Raw genomic sequence first — 24,955 nt, 5'->3', positions numbered from 1 at the left:
CCCCCCCGTGTGGCCGGAGAGATGATGGCTCGGTGATTCCGAAGTGGAAACGGTGATGGCAAAAGTTTGGGGCAAACAAGGTGCCTGGGGAATAAACTGGCACCCAAACACTGTTTTTCCTCATGTCACAGCTCAAAAGACCTGTGTGCCAAGGACGAGCAGGCAGCAGAATCCCTGCTTGGCCACAGCCTGACGTGGGTGGCTGTTTTATTCCAGTTGTGACCAGCAACGTGGTTCCCACCCCGTTCCCTCAGCCAGGACAGGAGCCTTGGCCTGAGCCCGTGGGCTTTAAAGCCAAGCTTTTAAAAATCCATATTTTTCCCTCCTCGCTTCTCCTTTCCAAGCTGAGAGCAGCAGCTGGGTGAGTGATAAATCACAGGAGCCAGCGGGGATTTCAGAGCCAAACCTCGACGGGGTCGATGTTCCCAACCTGCCTCTCCTGATCCTTCCTTTCGCAGGGAGGGGAGCACGGTGGCCCTGATGACTTTGGTGAGAATCACCTGGCTCCTGGAAAGGAAAAGTGGAGAGAGGGAAGGGCTGGGAGGCCACAGGGTCCCTTCCTGGTGCTCCCACGCTGGGTTGGCTGGCACAGCCCAGCCCCTGTGGGGCTTCCAAAGACCACGCCACGGGGAACCAGGAGTGAGCCCTCAGTTGCAAAGCCACGTCTGTGCTCACAGCCCGGGCTGACAGCTTGCCAGCAGGGCAGTGCCCCAGGAGAGGCTGGGAGCTGCCAAAGGTGAGTGGTGCCAGCCGGGTGCTGGGCGGGAGGCAGAGCCCCAGGCTCCAGGGCCCTGCTCAGACACGCTGGCCACGGGCCAGCAGCGGCGCGTGGCCCCGATAGCAGAGCTCCTAATCCGCTTTCCGGGCAGAGCTGAGGGTCCCTCTGGCTCTGCTGGGCAGGAGCTGCCGTGCTGGGAGCTGCTCCAGAGCCAGGAGGGAGAAGGAGTCGCTACCAAAGAAGATCAGAGCCCAGCAGGGACAGGACCAAGTGTGTGTCCAGCGTGAGAGGCTGGTGGCACTTAATTAACCAGGCACTCGGTCACTAATTACCTTCTACCTGCACATTACCCTGTGCAACTGCCTCCAGTCTTCCTGCACTTACTACATCTGCTGTCTTGGCTCCAGCTCTCTGGCCCCATTTCCACTCCCACCTCAGAAGACTTCCTCTTCCTGCAGCTTTTAATGACTTGACATCCCTCCTTTTTGTAAAGCCAATGTTCCTCCTCGGAGCCAAGAACCAGCTGGAGACGTCTGCTTTTAGCAGGGAAGAAAAATAACAACCAACTCCCAGCAATCCCCAATGCTCTCTCCCGTTGTCCTTCCCCTGAGCATCAGAGGAGAGGTGCTAAATAAATGAAGTAATGCAATATTAAGACTCCCTCTGTCATAAGCAGAATCCACTCACTCTTGATAAATTGCTCACAGTCAGATGCCGGCAGAATCATGGAATATCCTGAGCTGGAAGGGACCCACAAGGATCATCAAATCCAAATCCTGGCCCTGCACAGACACCCCAACAATCCCACCCTGGGCCTGAGAGCCTTGTCCAAACACCCCTTGAGCTCTGGCAGCCTTGGGGCCATGACCTGGGGAGCCTGGGGTGGGTGGGACAGATGGTCAGCAGGATTTAGGGGCATAAAAGTTAAGGAAGGGGGCATAAAAAAGTTAATTTTTGACCAGTTTACAGATTTTTGGCACTGAAATTATGGCTTTTCTCAGAGGGAGATGCTTTCACATGCAGAAGGGGGTTGGCAGAGTAAACCCTCACCCCTCATTCATGCAGACCAAGGGTGGCTGTGCTGTGGGATCACTCCTGCACTGAGCACTTCAAACCTGGGGAGAAGTTCAAAAGCAGAGGCAGAGACACATGCACAAAATACCCCTCCAGCACTGCGTGCTGACCCGTGGTGAGCTCCTCCTGAGCCAACCCTGCCCTGGGCTGTTGGCAAACACTGCCTGTGTTTTCTGGTTCAGCTCCCCTTGGCTTCCACAGGACAAATCTCATCTTCGCAGGCAGCCGGCACGCAAGGCTGACACGTCAGAGGGGCACAGCAGTGCTCAACCAACACCCCCCTTTCCCACCCAGTCCTCCCTCCATCCCCAGCCAAAAGGCACTTGTGCTTCTCCACAGCACTGTTATTTCTTGCTGCAGAGCACAGAAAGCCTCGCAGGGCAGCCCACGGCTCCCGGCAGCCCAGGGCTGGCTGTAAGAGCCACAAGGCAGCATTCAGGTGTTCAGATGAAAGGTGGCTCTATTTGTGCGTGGAAAAAAGGACAGTTTGGGGGAACCACAGCTCTGCAGCTTTTGCTCAAGCTTGGCACGAAGCTACAAACCCTCTTGGTGCTCTGAGGAGAGGAGAGAGGTTCAGGGCTCGGTACCTGTCACACTGCACACCCTCGTGCTCCACAGCTCAGCACTTCCCTGAAGCAGCTGGTTTGTAACCTTCGAGCTGGGTTTGGCCTCGACTCACAGAACAACAGCCATCATTCAAGAGCCCTCGTTGAGCAGAGGGAACAGCAACACTTGACAAAACTTAACATCTCCACCTAAACCCAGCCTGCAACTTGGCAGCAGCAAGCTGGGCTCGCTGCTGCACTTTTGGGGATGCTCTGAAGGAGTTTAACGAGTTGCAGCACCCAGCACTTTAAAACATTAAGCCCCGAAGCAGCACGTGGCTCGTGCGAGCTGCAGGTTCTGCTTCCTTAGAGGTGATTTGAGGGGGAGGCTGAAGACGGGCTCTGTGTCGGCTCCCTCGCCCACGCTGGCTACCGGCTGTGGGATGGATGGAGCTGTTCCATCCCGTCCACACCCCGTGCCAGCGCAGGGTGACAGACCAGCCTTTCACAGCACAGCCCACGCCAACACCTCTGCTGCCGCTGCTGCGGCTGCTCCGAGGGAGGGAACGGGCAGCACAATCCCTCCATGTCCCCCCTGGAAAAACACGGGGCTGAGGGGAGAGGAGCCACCAGCTCCCCCAGCCCACCTGAGCCTCCCCCCTCCCTCTCTCGCAGCCGTCAGAGGGGAAGGAAATGGATGCTGAAAGTTTCTTAACCGGCGGTTAAAAAAAGGTCACATGCGAACGGAAAGATCAATTTGTTCCTCAGCACCGCCATCAGTTATGCATGAAGGCACAGGCTGCCAGTGCTCAGCACTCATAATCTGGGACAGCTCACCCTGGAACAGGCAATTTAAACTGAAAAATGAACTTTTAGCCCTTTTTTTTTGTCAGCACTGTGGGATGAGAGGTGTCTCTGCAAAGCTCCACCCGCAGCCCCACTCCAACACCCCAAAGGGAGTGGGTGGCAGGTTAAACCTGTCAGCACCCCAGATGGGTTTCCCAATGCACTTCCCAGACAAGGTTGGCAGCCTGGTTGGCTGGGAAGTGCAGGAGCCCAGCAAAGGCAGGAATTGCAAAGGGATGCTGAGCACACAGGGCTGTGCTGGGCTCTCCAGGCTGTTTTTATTTAAAAGGCAGCTGTACAAATTCAGCTCCCCCCCAGGGAGAAGCACTTTGTGACTCAGAAATTATATAAATTAAAGAGATTTTGGGGGTTTGATGCTACTGGCATCACGTTTTTCTGCAGATGAGCATGAAGCACTGACCTCCCTCTCCTCACCCATCACCACCCCCTTACCTGGAGGCCAATGCAGGGACAGACTGTACATCCCTCTGTGAATCCCAGGGGGCAACATCCAGTCCCATAAGCATTTCCTGGAAGCAGAACCACGGACTAGTGTCTGACTGCAGCCCTCTTCCCACCTGGATGGCACTGGAATCAGCTGTCCAACAGACACACACCTCCTAAGGATGTTTCCAATCACTTCCTGCTGTGCATCAAGAGACAGGGAGAACTTAACCAGAAATACAAAGACTTCTACACATTAAAAGGACCCCTGTAAAAATAAAGTCACCCAGCACAGACGCTCCAAAAAAATGGCAGAACTTTTATTTCCCTCAGTACGGATTTTTCTTTACAGCATCAGGTTTTCTTAAAAAACTATATACACACATATATAGTGTTGTGCACTTCGGTATCTGCTCCTAGAGTCTCTAGAAAAGAAGAAAGATCAATGTACAAAGAAATCCTCACAGTCCATCCTACAGCTCAGGCTGTTTTCTGGGAAGATCAGAACTCCTTGAGTCGGGACAAGGCACTGGCTACAACCCCTGCCTGTGCAGGAGGTTCACGTCTCTCCCCTGTGCCTCTGCAGCAGGGACAAGCTTTGATAGTTCCTTCAATCACAAGAGGCTGGTGCTGCACACAGGATCAAGGAAGTCATGGGCACAGTCGTCTGAAGATGTAAAATTGCTTTAAACCCCGTTTTGCAGGATACACAGAGCACACGTTTTATTAAGAGACATGATGAGTCAGCTCCACGAGTCCTCGACACCTTCTCACTCTAACACTTAGGAGGGGAAAAAAAAAACCCTCAAATCTAAGTCAGAGTCACTCAGCTGCTTCCTAATGAATTCTTACAGCTGACAGAGAGGGTTTCTTTTTTCCTGCGAGCAGTTTTAAGGGAGTTATGAAGAGCTATCTGGGGAATGAATTAGTGCTTCAAACCCAAGTTACAAATCTATAAAACAGATTAGTATACTTCACATAAGGCCACAAACACTGCAAACTGTCAGTGTGACTATTTAGAATCATTAAACTTAATCTTTTAATTAGCATAAGCTTTATACCTCCATTACTTATTTTCAGTTCCAGGAGCAGATGAAGCAGCTTCCTGAGCCTCCTGGGAGCTGTGGCTGTCGGGGAGCAGGGGATCCAAGTACCTGGAAGGGGCACCTCTTGCTAACTGAACATCCAGGTATTGGTCTGGCCCAATCCAATTCCACTGGAGTCCATCGAGTGAGCAACAACCAAATGGTTTTGAGGCAGTAAGAAGTCATGGACAGGCAAATCCACTCAGCCAGGCTGAGAACACAGACCTATCCTGCTGCTGGTCCACCCAAGCTGCCACTTCCAACACGCTTTAGCAGAACAAATCATTCCTCCTTGGTGGTTTTGCTTTCAAAGCCAACAGTGCAAAGGAGCTTCAGTATTTTGAGTCGCATCAGAGATGGTGGACATGAGGAATCAGCTTTGAAACAGAGCTGCAGCATTGCCAGGTTGGGTTATTTTTGGGTAAATAGCTTCTGAAGAGAAAATACAGGCACTGCTTACCTTGACAACTCGGACCATTGCTTTCAGTTCAAGTTTTAAAGTGCAAAACTTCGTAGAGTCTTTGGGTAAAAAAAGTGTCAATTCCCACATGGAGCTGGTGAAGAAACGGCCAGAACCCACAGGGGTGATTGACAACTGTGAGAGTGTCACAGACATTCATACAAAAGCAAGATCTCTGCCACCTCTTTGATTTAACACTGTCAGCAGCTGCTGCAAATCTCCTCCCCTCGCCCAGGCAGGTGACGTGTTGTTCAAGAATCAGTGGATTAGTAACAGTTGTGCTTGGAATTGCATTTGCATCTGCAGACCTTTGTCTAGAGGATACACACAGAGGGACTTTGGTGGTGCACAGTCTGTTTTCAGAGAGCAACAGGCACTGCTGAAGGTTCTCCCATGGTATTATTGCCACGTAACACTGTAGATGCTCTCCACGCCTTCCAATAACACATGTAAACGGTAATGGCTGGGAATAAATATGTTCAAGAGCATCTCGTGGTTTAGATAAAAACAAGGTATAAAAATCTGCATCAGGTTTCTAAAGCTTTGGTCTAAACTGTGCTGTAACATCACCTGACCTGGCGAAGAGCCCTTAGGAGAGTCCCTTGTGTACAGCACCTGCAACAGCACGATCCAGTCCAGAGAGTTTTAGTGGTTATTCTCTAGTCAGCTCTTAGATGCATTTGACCTCAGAACATGAACAGATCATCCTTCTCGCCTGTGGTGGAATCTATTTTGTTCCAGTCTACAGGGGAGAGTGTTTCTGCACTCTGGATGTCCTGAGCTGTCAGCCCCGTGTCGAGGACGTGAGGGTTTGTTCTTGACTGAGCCAACCTAAGGGGGGGAAAGAGGGGGAGAAAACCACAAAGTAAGAACCCAAATCCTGCTGGTTTATAGCCCGGACGCCTGATGCATCCATAACACTGCAGCTCCACATTTCAACACCCTCCAAGGGAATTAAGTGGTTTGGGAAGGGGGGAGCTGGCACAGAACATTCGCAGCGCCCTCGAGTCCGTCACAGCTTTGCTGCTGATTTGTCCCAGCCTTTCCCCTGCAGGCATCCAGGGAATTTGCAGTCTGGACATCCCATATATTAACAGCCTGGCTGTTTTCCTCCCCGGAGCTATGGCTGGGATCTGATCTCTGCTGCCCAAAGGAGCAGCCTGGGTGCAGTGACTCAGTGTCGTGGTGCTGTGTCTGGACAGGCAGCGTGTGCTGTAGCTCTGCCCGAGCATTAACCCCTCGGGTTAAGACACAGAGGACTCAGCTGATGTTTAACAGCTCCCAGGATCAGCTTTAGGAGCTTTTCATCCCAGATGTTTCGCAAAAACCTAAGGAGCCCCAGTTTGTTGTTGTGTTATTAAATACCTCTGTGAAAAACGCAGCAGCGCAGCATCAATTCTCCCCGGGCTGAAGGTTAACTCAAATATTTGGTGTTTCATCAAAAAAAGCCTCAGATTAAGCCACGTTTTTTAATAAAGAAGAAAAATGTCCAGGGATGATGATGATGTGGCAGGAATGCTTCTGGAAGCACCCGCCTCAGAGGGTGAGCAGCCCAAACACTGAGTCACTACCACAAGGCTGAGGGTGATGTGACAGCTCAGGATCCAGCAACCCAAAAAACAAAGCCCACAACCAACAACATCTGCTTCATTAAGTAGGGCAAGGAGCAGGGGTTGAGGAAAACAGCCAACATCAGGATGCAAATTGAAGCAGCCCCTTTATCAGCCACATCTTGGGACAAGGCTGCTGTGGAAGTGGAAGCTGTAAATCGTCCCTGAGAGCCAAACAAGACCCAGAGGGCTGTTTCCTTAGGGCTGAGCAGGCAGTTTTGCAGTGCTGCAAACCCTGGCACAGGCAGATGGCTCTCAGGGAAGGGACAGTGTTGGGTCAGCCCTGCTCCTGCCCAACTCCCTCCTCCAGCACCTCCCAGCCAGAAGAGGAGGAGGAGGAGACCTGGCAGCTCCCTGCTGCCTCTGGCATCTGCACCCAGGGCAGATTTGCCCAAATTGGGGCCTCCACATCTCATGGTGGCCAGGTGGCTTCACACACTGACCTGGAGGAAGAGACCCTAATAAACTACACCATTCCCACCACCCCACAGGGTGGTCCCCACATGAAAACAAGCAGGAAAACCCACCTGAAAGGAAATGGATTTGTTTAACATTGCTGTTTTGCTCAGCATGCACGTGCAGGGAAGCTTTTAATTTGGATTAGAAAGAGAACTAAACCCCTTGAATCAATGGCCACACACTCTGAATCTGTGAGCCAAGGAAGAGCAAAGCCCCCCCGTGCCAAAGCTGGGACCAGCATCACAGGCAGCCTGGAAAAGCCTTGGCAAGGGGGAGCAGACACACCAACTGCTTGGGGAATTAAATTCCCTATCACACACAGCCTCTCTCCACCCTTAAAAGGTTGTCAAAATATTTGGCTTATCAGCCAGCCTCAAAGCCTATCTTTCAATTACCAGCTGAGGCACTGATGGGGCAGCTGCCTAGGTCAGATCATGGCACTGATTAGATGAGGAGCATTATTAAAAGCCAGTCACCAGTCAAGTCTCTGGGGCTGGTCCCCAGTGGTGGAGTGAACTAGTAAAGGGAGTTATGAGAATTACCTTGAAAACGCCTCGTCGAGACCATCATCCATTTCCTTTGTTAAAGAGATAAAAAGAGAGACAAGTAGTTGCTAAGAGAGCACACAAAAGTGTATTTAGAGGTCTGGCTCTGCACTTGAGCACTGGCAAACAAAAAACCGTATGTGCATATTGGCTTCTGAGTGCCCAAATCAACCCTCCTCTGCAATCTGCCTCCTAGGGCAGGTTTTAGCTCTCTCTCTCTCTGCACAAGCCCCAAAGTAAGAGGTGCAACTCTGGGTGGTCCAGGCTTCCTCCAGGCAGATCCCAGAGCTTGGGTCAGGGAAGCTGTGCTCCTCCCACAGCCCAGGGGTAGGGCCTTTCTCCCATCACCCCCAAACAGGCTGATACTGCCCCACTGCCTGTGTGCCCTGGATCTGACCCATCAGCTGGAGCACAAGCCCCTCTGGAGTCAAAGCCAGCCCTTGGCTCTTCCAGCTCTCCCATGGAACTGGCACGGGCTGCGAGTTTCTACCATGAGGACGGAGCTCAGTGAGATGCTCCAGGCATCCCTGGAACTTTTCTGGATCAGGAACTGGATCAGCAGCTCTGCACCAGCACAGGGGGGACCCTGAAAGCAGCTCTGGGACCCTTTATCTCTGATCTGCTCTTAAGGTTTTCCAGGGAAAGCACTGGAATTGCTTGAGGGAGGAAAGGCTTCCCATGCAGGACCATGGGCTCTGTGTGAGGGCTTTGCTACAGACAGGCTGGACTGCTCCCAAAATCCTGTGATGCACTTACAGACTTAATGCAATTAATAAGTAAAGTATGAAAACTCTGTAAGTAGGGAAGGATTGGAGATTGCTGATAAGCCTCCAGGATTTGATTTAAGCTTAGAGCTGATCTTCAGGTTTAACCTGAAAAGCCTCAGGCTCAGGCCCGCCAGACTCAAGGAACAGGCCCCAGGCAAAGGCATTTATCCTTCAATTCTCCAAAATTCAGCAGAACAGGGGTTTCCAGAGAGGGCACAGGTTGGTGATCACAGAATGGTTTGGGTTGGAAGGGACCTTAAAGATCATCTTGTCCCAACCCCTGCCAGGGACAGGGACACCTTCCACTAGCCCAGGTTGCTCCAAGCCCTGTCCAACCTGGCCTTGGACACTTCCAGGGATCCAGGGGCAGCCACAGCTTCTCTGGGCAACCTGTGCCAGGGACTCCCAACCCTCACAGGGAAAAATTTATGCCTAATATCCAACCCACACCCACCCTCTTCCAGTTTAAAAAGGATGATGGAGCACTTGGGCAGGGAGGAGGAGGGGGCTCCCTTGAGGAATGCACACCCAGCACATGGGCTGCATCACTATTTTTCTATTAGTGGTCCATGAAACAATTAAGCCAGATGACTGAGGACATTTCCAGAAGCCATCCATGCTCCCACAGCCAGATACAGCCACAAACAAGAGCGAGGGAAAAATAAGAGTAATAATGAACATAAATATAACCTGGTTTTAGTGAGCAGTAAACAAAAGCCATCAACATAATGATTTTTTCCCCTGAACAGAGCAGTTAGGTGGTCTCTCAATTAAGTGACAAACCACTGAGAAATGCTGCTCCAGAATAAGAAATATTCAATTACCCGACAGCAGCGTTTTTCACAGCACCTCACAATCCTGTTCATTTATTTACTGAGCCTAAAAAGGGCAGCAGGTACTCAAACACTAATTAATCATTTTAAGTAGGACACTGAGACCCAGCTCATTTGGGCACCCCTGAAACCCTCCCTGAGCAGCTCAGCCACCCCACAGCTCCCAGGGGGAAGGAGTTATCCAAGGAAAAGCCCTTTGCTGGGACCTGGAGCACACACAGGGAGGTGGCACCCCATCCCCAGCTCCCACTTACCCACACCACGTTGTTGTTCACAGAGGAGCTGGGCCCAAACATGCTGTTATCCAAGTGGGGGGGGTCTGTGCTGCTGCTCAGGGGTGATTTGGCAGGATCTTCAAAATCCAGCAAGTTCCCCGTGGCTGCTGCTGTGGGTAGAGTGGAGAAGGGATGAGGGGAGGGGAAAAGAGACACACAACCAAACCTTTTGGCAATCAAATCAACTTCCTTCAGGATGGCCCCAAATCTGAGCATGGAGGAGCTGCATTCACCCCAGTGCTGATTTATCTGTGATTTATCTGTGATGTCCAGATCAGGCACCTGAGAACCTCTCAACAGGGATTCAGGGGAGGACCAGCTTCTTCCCTCCAGCAGCCAGTGGGAAGGCTCCCAAGTGCCCACTTATGCCCAGGATGAGTGAGGATCAGCCCCAGGACATCCCAGCCCAGGGTGGGAACAGGCCATGGGCAGTATCCTCTGCTCAGTCCACGGCATCAATTCAGCATCTTGCAAACCTGCATCAGTATTTTACAGGGCAAATCCTGCACTGGGCAAAGAACAGTTCAGAGCTTGGGGGTGTTCAGGGAAGCCTCAAATCCTCCCCATCAGCCTGCACTGGGGGGATGCAGAAGTGCCCCAGCTCCAGAGCCTCCCCCAGGCAGACACTGGAGCCATTCCCACACCCATGGCAGCCCAGGGCCACACTTATTCCCATGTGCCACCGTTTGTGACAGATTCCTCCAGTTCTGAGCCTTCACAGGAAGAAACAAGATGTGCCAGCCTGGAAGGAAGCCCAGTTTAATGCTATTTTCCTCTGTGCCAAATCCTCTTATCTCCGTGGCCAGCATGGAAGAGAGATTAGCCTTTTGTCCCACTTCTCCCTGTCTCTCGTCTCAGAGGCAGCAGAGGACCCATGGCCAGGCACTGAATTATGAGGGGATTTACTATTTAATTGTTTTATTTCACACACCTCTCCTTCCTTGGGGGAGCTGGAGGCAGAGGGGCACCTGGATGTCCCCCTCCTTCAGCCCATGGGATGGTGAGTGTTGTTGTGGGTTTGAGACAAACCCGGAATCAAGCTCGGGATGTGGAGATCCACACTAAGCTCTTAAGGACATTATGGCCAATTTGCCTGGGGCAGAAGTAAACAGATTTGGGGTGGCAGCAGCTGTGGATGAGGGGCTGCAGGAGGTATTTAAGGGGGAGAAGGAGCGGCTCAGCCAAGAACTCTGTGAGGGCAACATCTCTGCTAGGCCAGAAGTGTAGCTCCCTGGTGGTCTTCAGAGCCTTCCCAGGAGCTTACCCTGTCCAGGGAAAATCCCCCAGCCCTCAGGCTGTTCCCATCCCCAAGCCTGGAGCAAAGCTCTGCTGTGGGTGACTCACGTGTGTCAGGGCAGGCAGGGGCTTCTGAGCTGGGGCTGCTCGTCCCTTCTCCTTCCAAGATGGACCTTTCCCGCTTTTCCTTCTCTGAAAAAGAAGAAAACCCCATCACTGCTCACAGAGTGCTTCCCCACAAGCTTTTAAGGAGGAGGAAGGATGTGGGACAGCTCAGATGGGGCACCCCTGCAGCAGCCCAGGCTCTGGGTGCGTTTCATAATCTCCTGGAAGGTGAAAGCAAAAATCCTGAGAGTGGCAGCAGAAATCTCGACAGCAGCAGGTCTCTGAAGCACCACAGCCCAGCACCAGGTCCTTGAGCAAGAAAGGAGCACAGCCAAAACCTGGCTGGATTTACAAGGCTGTCGAGAGGAACCTGGAGATGCCTCGCGCCAGCTCTGGAAGCAGCCTGAAAATTTGGAGGCCGAGGGGAAAAGGCACTTGAAAGCTGGAAAAAGCCCAAAGTCATCCCTTGAAAGCGAAGAGAGGGAAGAAGGGGAATAAAACTCACCTTCCTTAGCTGCTTGCCAGAGCTCAAAGGCGATTTTGAAGGCCTGTGCCACGGTGAGGGTGACAGCCTGTGCCTGGAACGAGAGCGGCGAGGCAGGATGTTAATCCCCGTGTAGATTTAAATCACTTGGAGGTTTTGCTTTCCAGATTCATGTTAACCTGGATCCAACCAGTCCTCCGCTCCCACCTGGCCGGGGAGGGGAATCAAATATTGATGGAAGCAGAGACTTGCTCCATGTAGGACACGCAGCTCGTTGTAGATGTGTCCTCAGGTGTAATGGGGAGAGGGAGGAGGCAGGGACATGGTTGTCACAGCCAGGGTGGTGATGGATGGGGAGACAGGAACACACAGCTCCTCCTGCACCCCACACCTCAGCCCCAGGCAGGAGCTGCACGGATCCAGGCTCATCCTCACAGCTCCCTGAGGGATGTGGCTCCCCCCCCACCGTGGAGCATCACCCATGAGAACAGCACCACCTCCCAGGGATCAGTGCCTGGGATGAGCCCTGGACACGGAGCTGGGGAGGGCCGAGCAGAGCTGCATCCATCCTGCCCCAGCACAGCTATGAACACCAGGATGCCCTGAGAGCAACAGGATGAAACACCAGGAATCTGCCGCTCTCTCCAACCTTGGAGGCAGGATGAGCCAGACCCCAGGCTCTTCCCTTGGCTTGGACCACCAGCGTGGGCTTGTCCTGCTCCAGCCCGGGCCACAGCAGCAGGGACACCATCCCCGTGAGCCCCTCCATCCCTCCCCGAGCTTGAGCAGCACTAAAACCAGCCACCACCACCTTAAACAGCACGAGCTGCTGGAGATGTATAAATAGTGACATAAATGCCAGTTTCATTAGGAGCAGGCACAGCTCAGGAGCAGCTTAAGCACCGGGAGATAACGAGGAACACTCCGCACGGCTGGCGCTGCGGGAGCCTCGAGGCCCGAGTTTGTTTTACCAAGTTGTAAACTAAACAAACCCGGATCCAGGTCAGGAACCTGCAGCCCTGGCAGCTCGGAGGATGGAGACGTGGAGGGACACAAATGGGGCACAGCATCCCGTGCAGGAGGGGGGGAGGAGAACCCCAAACCTATCAGTGCCAATTAAGCCTGGAAAGCAGGAGAGCTCGTTTGAATGTCAGAGCTATTTACATCTTTGATGGAAGTGCAAATGCTTTATGGCAAAAAAACCTTAAATATGGTAATTAAGTATGAAACTCCTCACAGCTGTTTACAATTTAAGCTGTCACATCTGAATCAAGTTTAATAGACCCAGCTACCGTTGAGAATTACCCATGAACTAAAAATATGGACTAATTATATGCCCGTGGCTGGTAGCTGTGGTACATCCAGGGACCCTGCCCTGGGGAGGGATCCCAGTCTGGGAGCAGGGATCACCTTACCAGCAGGATGTTTATGCATTTTATAGACTAGGAAAAAAAAAATTATTTCTAGTTTTTGCCACAAAAGGCCTTGGAGAACTTTATTTGGAGGGAGACGCACTGAGCTGATGTACCACTGAGATAATTCTTTTAGCACTAGAAAGATTTAAATTTTAATTTGCAGAGCGAGGCTTATCTTTGCCGTGCAAGGATGGGAGCACACGCCGTGGAACGGAGAGACAACTTGTAGCTTCCATTATTCTCTCCATGGAAAAAAAAAAAAAAGAGTTGGGAGAAGCACAGAATATTAACAAGAGTGAGGTGGCTGCACTCCAGGCACAGGAATGCTCCTGAGAACCCAGGAATCACCACGCTGGGAGGCAGGGGGTGGGAATGGCTCTCAGCAGGTTTGTTTCCCTGTAGGTTTGGGAGATCCCATTCTCCACGTGGGCCCTGCAAGAGGCACTAGGGGAAGGATTTATGCAGGCAGAGGGGTTGGACCTGCCTTTCCTCTGCCCTAAAGTCCCTTCCTGTCACAGGGAGGGGGCTCAACTGGCTCCATGAGAGACCTCCAGGGCTCTCCTTGCCCCACTTGCAGCCGGTGCCCACTGACCCACCTCCCTCCCTCACCAGCTCTGGGTCCCTGCCCGTCCTGGTGCACTGAATCAGCAGGAAAAAAATCCCACAAGTAGGTTCAAAGCAAGAGCCAGAGACTCTTTTCTACACACAGGCCTCTGCTCTGAGCCCCATCCCTGGCACACAGTGGGGTGTCCCAGCCAATCCCACAGGAAGGACACGGCCCCGCCACAAAGACGCCGCTAAAAACTGGACACAAGAACCTCGATGGCGAGAAATGGAAGGGAGCCAGGGAGGGCAGCAAGCCCAGAACAGCTGGGCTGAGAGCCTCCCTCATTGGGGTCCCCCCAGCCACCTCACTGGCAGCCTCTCTGGAGACCCCCCTGCCTGCCAAAGCCTCTCCACACGCCGGGCTCAGACCGGCTCCGGCAGCCCAGGGAAGTGGATGCGGAGCAGGGAAGAGTCCCAGCAGCTGGGAATGCAGCATGGAAGGGGATTTTCAGGTGCTGGTGCAGGGCCAGGTCCTCTTACTCCCACCCCAGAGGGCAGAGAGGCTTTTAGGTGCCAAGACAACGGGCTGAATCCAGCCTGGAGTTAACGGATAGGCCGTTCCCCCCTCTCTCTAGCTGGGGGCAGAGCTCTTATCTCACCACTTCAGCCCCTCTCTGCTTCCTCCTCCTACATCCCCACTTCTTCCTCTGGACTGACCATTTTCCGTTTGGTACAGAGGAAGGCATGGCACTCCAGGTTCTCATTGAGCTGGTTCTGGGCAATGTAGGCAAACACTTTATCGTGGATCTTGTCTGCCGTGCAGTAGGATATCCTGAAAGACAGAACGAAACGTGTCTGGGGCACTGAGCACGAGGCAGATCCACCAACCCCTCCTCGGAGCTGCCAGCAGGGCCTGCCCCAGGGCTTCCAGCTCCAGGGCCAAGCAGGGAAGGCAGAGGGAGCACAGGAATGTTGCCAGGCCTCAGCACAACTCCTTCCCAAAGTGGAGGAGCCGATGCCACGGGGTTTGAGTGCAAGAGAAGCCCAGAGCCGCTCCCGCAGCCACAGCGTGACCCACGTGCACCACACGGAGAGGCAGGAGAGAAGAGAAGAGAAGAGACAGTGTTTGACCTTCTGGGAAAGGACAGGTTAGAGGAGGTAAAGATTCCAGCAGGCCATCCTGGGACTACACCTGACAAAGGCTCTGCCTTCAGAAGAGAGACTCGCTCAGAAGGTTCTCCCTGGAGGATGAGCTTGCAAGGAGAGAGGGGTTGCTCCCAGCCTACGATTTAATCTTGAGGCTCAAACCAGAGAAAAGAAATTGATGCAGGAGTGCCCAAGAGAAGCTGTTGCAAAGGCTGAAATTCAGGCTCTGAGATCTGCAGCAGCACATGCACAAGATGCCCTGAGAGCCCTGAGCACACTGGATGTGGGGAGGGAGGCTCAGCCTCCTCCATGGAGCATCCCCAGGATGGCAGAGTCTCTCCCAGCCCCTGGGCAGGTCCAGGCTGACTCTGAAATGCCAAACAAGGCCCTGGAAGAGCAACAGGCTGGGGAGACCAGGCTGTGATTGAGGGCTCAGTTCCCTTCTGCAGGGCAGCAGGTCCCTCAGCATCAACCTCCACCATCGCCCATGGTCCCTCCCTGCCAGGAGCTGCAGGACTGAGTGTCCTGAGGCCAGCAAGCACAGGCTGCAGCAGTCCCACAGGTTTAGTGCAAGGTGGCTCAGCAAAGCCTCTTCCCTGGGCACACAACAGATCAAACAGCTGTTAAGGAAAGAGAAAACTCAAGTAAAAAGTGCAATCTTTCAGTGAAAGTTCTCCCATGGCCCCATTTTGCCCCTTCAGCTCCTGCTCTTGCTGTCCCTGAGAGTTTGCAGGGAGGGGACTAGAAGGTCCCAGTTCCCAGCAGATGCTGGGACTTAAAAAAGCCACATTCAAAATTTATTTACACTGCATTAGTTTCTTACATGTGAGGATGTCTCTGCTCAATGGCCTATATTTTGTTTTCCAGAGCTGAGCTGTGCTCTGGTCTTATCAAAGAGGCGCCTGGAAGTTCACTCTTTTCTCCCATTTTTCACGAAACTGCAAGGTCACTCCTTTAATAATTATGACAAAGCCAAGGCAAGTCATCTGTGCTGGCACATAGCCCTTCCAGCACCCCCTGGCTCAATATTAGATGGTCATTAATTTCCAGGGACAGGAGAACTCACACCTGCCTCTGAAGGGAGCCAGTTTTAGCCTCTGGCAGCAGCACATCCAGTGACAGTGGCTGCGTTTTAGCCATGGCCACCCCATCCTGCCCCAGCACACGAACCAGGGAAGAGCTCAGAGCCAGCATCATCCCAGTGGATAGAGAAGCCAAGGAGAAGACAGCAGAGGTGTCAGAGGAAAGCCCTGGGCCTGCCACTGGAGGGGCACACTCACAGAGTGGGTAGAAGACCCCCCATACACACAGATCCCACTAGTCACCATGACCCCACAGCACCAGCGCCTCCGGGGAGCAGTGACAGTCCCCAAAACAGCCTGTTTGGGAAGGGCTGGCTTCAGTCAATGAATCAGGGGCTGCTCATACTCTGGTGCTGACAGGAACAGCTTTATCGACAGCTGTTAAAGTGTCGGGGGAGAATTTAAGGCAGCATCTAAACTCCCTGATCCCACAGCTCTGCCTGCTCTTCCACCAGTGCAGGGATCCCGATTTTGGCACGGCTGCTTTGCCCAGCTCTGCTTTAACAGCAGGTTTCTGTCCCAGGGAGGGCTGGGCTCTGCACCCCTGGCTGTGTGTGACTGCTGGGGTTTGGAACTGAAGAGAAGCAAGTGGGTTAGTGGTGTGGTTAGAGAGAACCCTGAGCCCCTGCTCCCCTTCCCAGGTCTAGCACAAAGCAGCAGGTGAAGGACAGAAGCAGAGTGGCAGGGATGCAGAGGGAAAAGGGATGAAGGAGATGGAAAAGGCCAGATCCAAACCGAGCTCTGCTCCACCAGGCCTGTGCCTACCTCCTGCCACTTTGGAAGAAATGCTTCCAAAAGAAGTATCTTCCAAAAGCCAGAGGAGGGGATATGGGATAACCCAACCTTGCCCTCCCCACCCCAGTACCGTGTCCCAGCAGCTGCCCCAGCCCTGCTCCCTGTCAGAGCCATTTAAACAACAGAGACACGGAGCAGGCAGTGAGGGGACAGCAGCCCCAGCTCAGGGGTGCTCTGACCATCCTCTGTATTCCACCCTTGCCCTCACCCTGGATGCTCTGGCATTTCTACTGCCACAAACAGGCAGTAAAGCCACACATGGTCACGGAGTGCTTGGCTGTGGATCTGCAGTTTTTTGCACACACTCCACCCCCAGGCTCGTCACATCTTTCCTTGCCCCCAGCTGGACACGTCGCACCACACGTAAATTTACCTTAAATTTACCACCCACTCTCCTTCTCCCACCTTTGCTTTCCACCCAGACGTGGTGGCCAGCGAGGCAGCAGCTCAGACCAGGTGGAGGTGGAGCAGAGGAGCAGCTCTGGCACACGGAGTGCACCCCAAAACCCACCTGTATATGGAGATGTTCTCGATCAGCTCGTTCGTGCTGCTGTCGTTCAACACGATCCCCCGGGGAGAGACTTTCAGAGTCACTTTCTGCAGTTTCTTCCCACTTGCTTTCGCCTTTGGAAGGGAAAGAGGGAGGGGAAAGTTCCAAGCTTTTAAGGCTGATACCTCCCAAGGGATGTGAGCAGAGACCCCAGAGACACACATTAATATCGCTCGTTACTGCTAGAGACTGATTTTACCAGCAGGTGTGATAAAGCACTTGTTAAAACTTTTCCTGCCCTGAAGCCATGATTTTTACTGGCACTAAGGAGACAAGGGCACACACCACCCACTCCATGCCGTGCACAGGCACTTCCAGCCCAGCACCTCCACAGGGATTTCCCCGTGGCCACCGGCACGAGCCGGCAGCTGCTCTGGCTGAGCCCTGTGAGTGCCTGGTGAAACTCTGGGGAGTTTTGCCTTTAGGGCCAATTCTAGAGCAGAGGGGACACCAGCACGAGCGAGGGAGCTGTGCTGGGAGCGGGATGGTCCTGGACAAAGTGGGCTCCCAAGGAGCTGGCTCTGAGCTGTGCTGCCAGACCCTGCTCCCACAGCAAAGCATCCCCTGTGCAAGGCCACGATGGCAGCTTAAAAAGTAACTCCACTTTCATGTGCCACTTTCTCTTATTTACTACTCTCGTGCTTTCAGCCTTCAGGTTACACTCAGCTCACTGCCCAGCCCGTCTCCAAAAGAAATAACACACATCCAGCTAGTTCCAGGCTGCAGACCAGGATCCTCTGCCCTGGTGACCTCATAAGCCACAACCAGAGTGGCCAGCCCTGCCTCTCTGAGGCCGCCTCAGCCCCGTGGCTTTATTTAAAGGCTCAGTTCCCAGTGGCTCAGGGCAGACGTGGAGGGCTCTGCCAGCAGCTCCTGCTTCACGCGAGCGCTTCCCTCCGTCCGGCTCAGCACATGCCAGGAAAGGATCCAGCACTGCCCAGTGCTGTCCACCACCCCACTGAGCTTTACAACAGTTAATGGCACAGCTGGGGCTTTGCCTCACTCAGTTTTACAAGGGCTTAAAGTGTTGATTTCACTCGGAGCTGGAGGGTGGCTGAAAACCAGTCCCTCTCGCATCACGGGTTACAGTGGGACAGTGGCTGCTCCGGCTGGGAATTGGAGCAAGCTGCCCTGCTCCCTTCCCCTCTTAACCTGCCAATCCTGGGAAGGAAAACCCAGAACTGCACTGGCCACGCTCCAAACGCTGTCCCTGCCTTTCAAGAGGAGACACAGCCCCAGGGCAGGCTGATTTCACCAGGTCAGAGGCTTCTCACACACCCAGGGTCACTCAGGCTTATCAAGGGGAGCCAGAGCTCAGACACTCGACACCAGCTTCCCACAGCCTGCCCCATCCCAGGGTCAGGGCTGGCCCCAAGGGCTTTCCAGTGCCACTGTCTGCGGTTCTACCCACACCATCAGACATCTGCACACTGCTGGAGGGGCTGGACCTGCAATCCTGACCCCCCGAGCCCACAGCTGCCTCCAGACCTGAGGATTTTGAAACCCTCCCCGGTGACAGACTCGTTTGAAGAGCAGGAGATGGGGCTCTGCTCCAACACAGACACTCACAGTGGCCACAATCCTTTTGACAGCAGCTGCAGAGAGCTCCTCTCCCTTGGGCTGCTCCACCAGTGTCATCCCCATGTACTTGAGGCTGAAGAGCATCCCCTCCAGCAGCGTCTCGCGGGTGTCAGTCCAGTTCTCTGGGAGCTCTAGGGAGACAACAAAGAGGCTCTTGGATTCCCAAACACACAAGGGACATCCCTGAGGGTTTAGGTACAAGCAGGGTGTTGGTTTAGCTGCTGCCTGGACTCCCAGGCCTGAGCAGCTGGGAGCTCAGGGAAGGAGATGGGGCAGAGACCCGGCTGCTGGAGGAGGCAACAGAACACTTCAACCATGCAGCAACCACGAGGTGCTCACGTGGGGAACCTCATCATCAGCCTCTGCAGCTCTCCAACACAGCAAAAACGAATCCCAAAATGCTTTCCACAAGCCACAACAAACAGAAGCAACCTTTTAGTTTAACTGTGAGCACCCAGGCCCACACCATAACCAAGGGGATCCTGAGCCCCAGCCCAGTGCAGGGCTCGGTGCCACCGCAATGACCTTACCCAGTGCAAACCATCACCTACACACTCAGGCTAAGACAGGATTTACTGCTAAGCCCAGGCAGCTGCCAGGACCCAGGTGAGGTGCTTTGACCTAAATCGGTCACCTACAGCCCTGAGGAGCCCTCACACAGGTGAAGCCTCAGCAAGGAGAGGTCTCTGCTCTCCCCTGCAAACCACCAAGGAGACAACTGGCCTCTTCCCTGAAGTGCAGGGAGGGTGGGAAGGAGTGTTCTAAATATAGAGCTAAGTTTGGGACCAAAGTGAAAGTCAGGTGGGTGTTTCCAAACCTGAAATTACACCACAGGAGCCACCTTCCAGACCTGGAGCTGGCAACCCAGGATGTGCAGCTCTTGTGTTTTAAGGAGGGTCTTGCTTTGAGCAGGAGGCAATGAACCACAGCCCTGAGAAGGGACAGGGCTCCCAGAGACTAAACATGTCCCTGAGGCTTTGCTGCCTCAAAATTGGCCTCCTCCAAGCAGTGGGGCCAAACTCCAGAGCTCCCTGCACACCTGCAGGGCAGGAGGGCTGGGCTACAGGGATGTGGGGGACCTGGCTACACCCCTGGGATAACCCCTGGTGACTCAGCCTCCCTGCAAAGGCAGGACAGGAGATAAGCCATAAACCCCAGCACCACTCCCAGTGGTGAGACACCGGTGAGACTCCAGCAGGAGTGACGGAATCCAGGTGGGAGTGGTCCCATGGGGAGTGCAGGGCTTCTGTGCCCAACACACACACAGCTCCCGGAGAGGGAAAGGGAAAAAAACAAGGACAGGTGGGATGCTGTGTTAACCTGGTGTCCCAGAGGGTGCCAGCACAAAGCCTGGATTTCTCAAAAGCCAAGGGCGCTGCCACTGTCCTCCCGTGAGCACTCCAGGTTGGTTTGTGTGCCTCAGACAGGCAGCTCCCTGCCCCACCTTCCCTGCCCCACCAGCCAGGCACTGGTCCCGTTATCACCGAGCCCAGGGACACTCCAAACACCCCACACTGCCTGGGGCGATGCCACCTGCAGCCAGGCCCTGGGACGGAAATAGAGGTGGTTTAAGCAAAGCCACTAAAGTGCTTTCAGAGAGGAAGGAGCAACCCGGCAGGACAGAGACACTTCTCCACACATCCTGTTCTGCACCCTCTGCCCTCACCCATCCTCCCGTTAGCACTCAACCATCACCCAGCCAAGGGCAAGGGGGGCAGTTTTCAAGGTCACGGCATCTCGAGGGGCATCTCTGCCGGGCACACCCGCCAAGGGCACGTTGGGCAGCACCCTACACACACCACACGGCCCCCACCCCATCCCACCCCCCTCCCCAAGCCCCGCGGCTGCCCCCCAGCCCTGCGTGTCCCGCGGCTGCTCCATCCCTAATCCCAGGTGTAACAACGCCGGGTCAATCCCATGGGATTAGCAAGAGGAAGAAGTTTGATCTCGCCGCGGGTGGCGAGGGGTGCACGGGGGCAAAGCTCCCCCCGTCCTGCCGCTGCCACGCTCGGGGGGGAGCCGGGCCGGTCCCCCCTTCGCCGGGAGGGAGCCCGGCTGGGGCCGAGTGGCCGCTCGCCACGGGGCCATCGATCGTGTGACAAAGCCAACCGCGGGACGAGGTCAGAAACTGCCCGCAGGGCTCCAGCCCTTGTCCCAGGCTGGGGGACGGGGACAGACCCCCACCCACCACGGGGGGACGGGGACAGACCCCCACCCACCACGGGGGGACGGGGACAGACCCCCACCCACCACGGGGGGACGGGGACAGACCCCCGCCCACCACGGGGGGACGGGGACAGACCCCCACCCGCCAGCGGGGCACAGGGACAGCCCCCCCACCCATCATCCCCACCGGGGGACGGGGACAGACCCCCCCCATCCATCCGACCCCGCTGGTGCACAGGGAAGAGGTGCAAGGGGATGTAAGGGGGGGGAGCGAAGAGCGGGGGCAAAAAGGGAGCTAAAGGGAAAAGTTAAAAAAAAAAAGGTGCGGGAGAGAGAGAGAGGGGGGAGCAAAGCAGAAAAGGGAGTACAGGGGGATGGGAAAGAGGGGAGAGAGAGGACGGGGCAAAGCGGCGTGAAAACGGGGCGCAAGACGGAGAAAGCGGGGAGGGGGGGGAAAAGCGGGTGCAGGGGGCACGAGAAGCGGGATAAAGCCGGGAAGGAAGAAAGGCGGGATGCAGGACAAGGGGGGGTGCAGGGAAAGCGCGCTGGCGGGAGGGGAAGGGTAAAAAGAAGGGCGCCGGGTCTCACTCTTGTGCCGGCCGCCGGCCCAGGAGGGTTTGTGGACGCTGGGGCTCCGCAGCAGGGCACGACCCGCCGACTTCAGCGCGTCCATCCCGGCGCCTCCCGGCCCGGCCCCGCCGCAAACTTTGCTGCGGCGCCAGCGCTGACCGCGTCCGGGGGCGGGGCACATGCAAATTTGGGGTGTGTGGCGTCATGTTTGGCCACGCCCCCCGCGCCACGCCCTCGCCCCAAAACCGGCGCGGGGGGCCCGCGGGGTCCCGCAGGGATGCGCGACCCCCCGAGCCTGCGGGGACGCCGAGACCCCTCACACCGCTGGTCCCCCCCGGATTGCTCCCACTGGAGCTTCCCCCGCTGGAGACCCCCGCCCCGAGCCCCCCGGAGCCGCCCCACAAACATCTGTGTCCCAGCTCCGCAGGATCGCCTTTGGCCGGCACCGCCACTGTGATAAATATAAAAATAAACACATCACACCGTGCTCAGTCACTTCTGCGCTTCTGCACAGCCCTGCTGCTCCTTCCCGCTGGTTCCTCCGCAGCAGCTCCACCTTTCCCAAGGGGATCCCGCCTTCCCCACTCAAATTCCATCACCACCGGCTAAATATATCACACCATTCTCAGTGACCTCTGCACTCACACAGCCCTGCTGCTCCTTCCCGCTGGTTCCTCCTCCGCAGCTCCACCTTTCCCACTCAAACTCAGGGCAGGAAACCCCTACGACCCAAACTGTCTCAGTTCAGCAGACTCAGTTTGCTCCCCTCCCCACGCCAAAAAAAAAAAAAAAAAAGTTATGTTTGCCCCATGAGGTGTTTGATTGTCCCCGTCCCAGGATGAGGAAATGCGATAGGATATTTTAATATCCTGTTTGATAAAGTCTGGCCTGGCCCCTCCGTGTCACCACGGCCACCAACGTGCTCTTAAGTCAGCCTAAGCATAATTGAATGGAAGATTAAGGCCTTCACAGGCTTTCCGAAATTAAAGGGATAATAATGAGGAGGTTAAACCCCATATTTAGGATTTGTAGAATAATGCCTCACAAAGCCTATTATTCACAGAAACATTTGTGTAATTGAAAAATCCCTTTTTAGTTCAATTTTAACCTTCCCCTCTCACGTTTGTAGCCGGGAGCCGAGGCACAGGAGTCACACCAAGCTGCTCTCCGTGGGACACAAGCGGGTGGTGGAAGGGGTTGAGCTGAATTTCTCACCCAAAAATCCCAGTCTAAAGCAGGATGGAGCCAGTGGCACATCCCCACTTGGTGCCTGGTTTGAATCTGAGCACGTGGGGGTGAGCTGGGGACGGTGACCAAAACCTGAAAGGAGAAACTTCCCCCGAGGGCTGACCACGTCAGAGGCTCTCTGAGGGCAGCAGCACACAAATACAAAAAACCTGAAAAAATCGCTGTGTTAGGAGCAAATTGAAGCACAGACACAGATCCAGCTCTGTGCAGCAACTCACTGTAAATATCTGTGCTTACTGGAAGCACATACACAGATCCAGAAGGGTTTTAAGCCAAGCTCTAGTGTTTCCCTAAATCATGGATGAGCTCTGCTCCCATCCAGCAGCCCACATTGCACTGGAGGGCTTCCTGCTTCCCAATACCTGATAAGTTAAGGCAGACACCTTTGCCATTAATTATTGATAAATCAGCCTGAGGAAGCCACCAGCAGGTATCGGACACAGCTGGGATTCACATCCCTATTTCTGTATTTTGCATCATCACCGGCTAAATATAATCACACCGTGCTCAGTCACTTCTGCACTTGCACAGCTCTGCTGCTCCTTCCCACTGGTTCCTCTGCAGCAATTCCACAGGGCACTCACTGGCCACGAATCCCCATGGGGACAGATCCACAGCATTCCTGCTGCCCCATCCTCCCCTGCCACAGCTGTTCCTCTCAGGGCTCACGGGGTGTCCCCCCGATCCTCTGGTTGTTATTGCAAGGGGTGTCAGACCCAGGGCAGTGCTGCCTTACCCAGCTGAGCTTTCCCACTGAATCCCAGCACTGATATGGATGTTTGCCCCTTCCCTGGCTGCCTGCACTGCCCCAGCTGGGTGTTACCTCGGGAGAACAGCAGATTGTGTTTCTTCAAGTGTCACCACTCAGTTTGGAGAGTGAAGGGCCGGGACAGCAGCCTGGGAGAGAGGAGTCATCAATTCATGGTCTCCATCGTGGCTGTGCCATCCAAGCCAGCCTGAAAGTCATCATTTGAGTTTAAAATATCCTTGTTGTGGTAAAAGACTACAAGTGTCACCTCCCTCAGGAAGGCAGAGCTCAAAATCTCCTCTCCACACCCACCTCCCTGGGTGGGATACCAAGCTCTCCTCCTGCAGGAGATGCCCAGGGGCAGGTGGGTCCTGGGGGCCAGACAAGAAGAGTCAAACCTATTTATTAATTTCCGAGTGCTGAGCGTGGCAGAGCAGCGATTTTTTTTTTAGGAAATCTCCTTGTTTTCTCTCTCTCGTGGTGAGCAGCACATGCCTGACCTCCTCACCCCTCCCTGCCCGGCCCATCACCACCCATCCATCTCCCGGTAATTGTCCTCGCTCCTGCCGAGCCGCCGGCTCCTCTCTCAAGGTTATTTTCGGCTCTGCAGCGTCACCGGAACACACACGAGTTTGCAGCTCCAGTTTTGCAGCAGTGGGGCTGCACCTCTCCGCTGCTCCCCACATCCAGCATCGTCTCCTTAATCCAGGACACACGAACAAATCCTCGCCACTCTTCCTCGCCCTTCCTCCCAGATCACAATTAAATAAATGCAGCTTTTCAGGGAAACTTCTGAGTTGTTTTGTAATGCTGATGTGTTTTCCCAGATGACAGGGGGGGTTTTTTTGGAGCAATCTTTACCATGAACATGCAGCCCTGGAGGTAAATCCAGTGACAAGCTTTGCTGTGAGGGTGGGTGCTCGTTTGCTCCCCGCTTTAATTGTTGAAGTCAGCAAAGTTGTGCTGTCCCCCAGCCACGGACACCCACTGCAGGTTCCCGAGGCTTTACTCGTTCACTGTCTCTTCATGTTTACAGCAAAGTGCATTTATAGCAAATTAACATCTCTGGGGGTGGTTAAAAGGTGATCACTAATGGAAATCTGAGCTCCTTCCACCCTGTCAAACCCAGCCGCGTTTGCCTCCTAATAAATTGGCATCTCTGCTGAGAAGGCCCATGTCTAACTGCCTGTGTGATAAAAAGACCAATTGCTGACATTTTCCACTGTTTTCCCTTCCTTTGACATTTCATTAAGGAGAAAATAACACCAGCAACTACAAATGTGCTCTCATTGACATTTGTTGGCCGTAACGTGGCGAGTTGCCCTGATTAAGTGAGTAGTTGAGGAGCGGGACATTCCCTGTCTCCAGGATCACAGAGTCCTCCCATGGTCCTGCAGAGTCTCAGAAGACCCTGAGCCGCTCCCCTCATCATCTCCCCAGCTCAGGAATCACCTCAGCTCACCCCACTGCCAGGAGGCTGAGCTGTAACCAACCCAGACCTCAGCCCCTGTCAGTAAATCTAATTTATAGGCGTGCTTAGGACTTCAATTACCACAGTCGTTAACAATTTGTTAATGAGTCAATTAACATGCTTTGGGATCTATGCAGAAAGGGCATTATAA

General features: G+C 54.3%; 1 protein-coding gene across 6 annotated transcripts; it reads right to left on the bottom strand.

Annotated features, from left to right (window-relative positions):
• Position 1: 1 nt before the first annotated feature.
• LDLRAP1 (low density lipoprotein receptor adaptor protein 1) lies at positions 2-21,503 on the bottom strand. 6 transcript variants are annotated; one of them, XR_010425100.1, is made up of 11 exons: positions 21,356-21,503; positions 18,590-18,732; positions 16,982-17,094; positions 14,165-14,279; positions 11,508-11,580; positions 11,006-11,089; positions 9,641-9,771; positions 7,784-7,818; positions 4,689-6,003; positions 3,637-3,826; positions 2-507 (listed from the first exon to the last, which is right to left on the bottom strand). XR_010425100.1 is itself a non-coding variant. In XM_064635479.1 (9 exons), the coding sequence occupies exons 1-9, from the start codon at positions 21,438-21,440 to the stop codon at positions 5,859-5,861; spliced, it is 924 nt and encodes a 307-aa protein (XP_064491549.1). In that variant the 5' UTR covers positions 21,441-21,503; the 3' UTR covers positions 3,927-5,858. The 6 variants fall into 6 exon arrangements, 2 of the variants coding, with proteins under 2 accessions (XP_064491549.1, XP_064491550.1); XR_010425101.1 differs by having other exon boundaries at positions 2-3,713; positions 3,801-3,826; XR_010425099.1 differs by having other exon boundaries at positions 2-3,829.
• Between the last annotated feature and the right edge of the window lie 3,452 nt (positions 21,504-24,955).

Source organism: Pseudopipra pipra, chromosome 24 (genome assembly GCF_036250125.1).
Source record: "Pseudopipra pipra isolate bDixPip1 chromosome 24, bDixPip1.hap1, whole genome shotgun sequence".
Classification (NCBI taxonomy): Eukaryota; Metazoa; Chordata; class Aves; order Passeriformes; family Pipridae; genus Pseudopipra; species Pseudopipra pipra.
The sequence above is the reverse complement of the archived record's forward strand: the minus strand, read 5'-3'. Positions and strand labels throughout refer to the sequence as shown.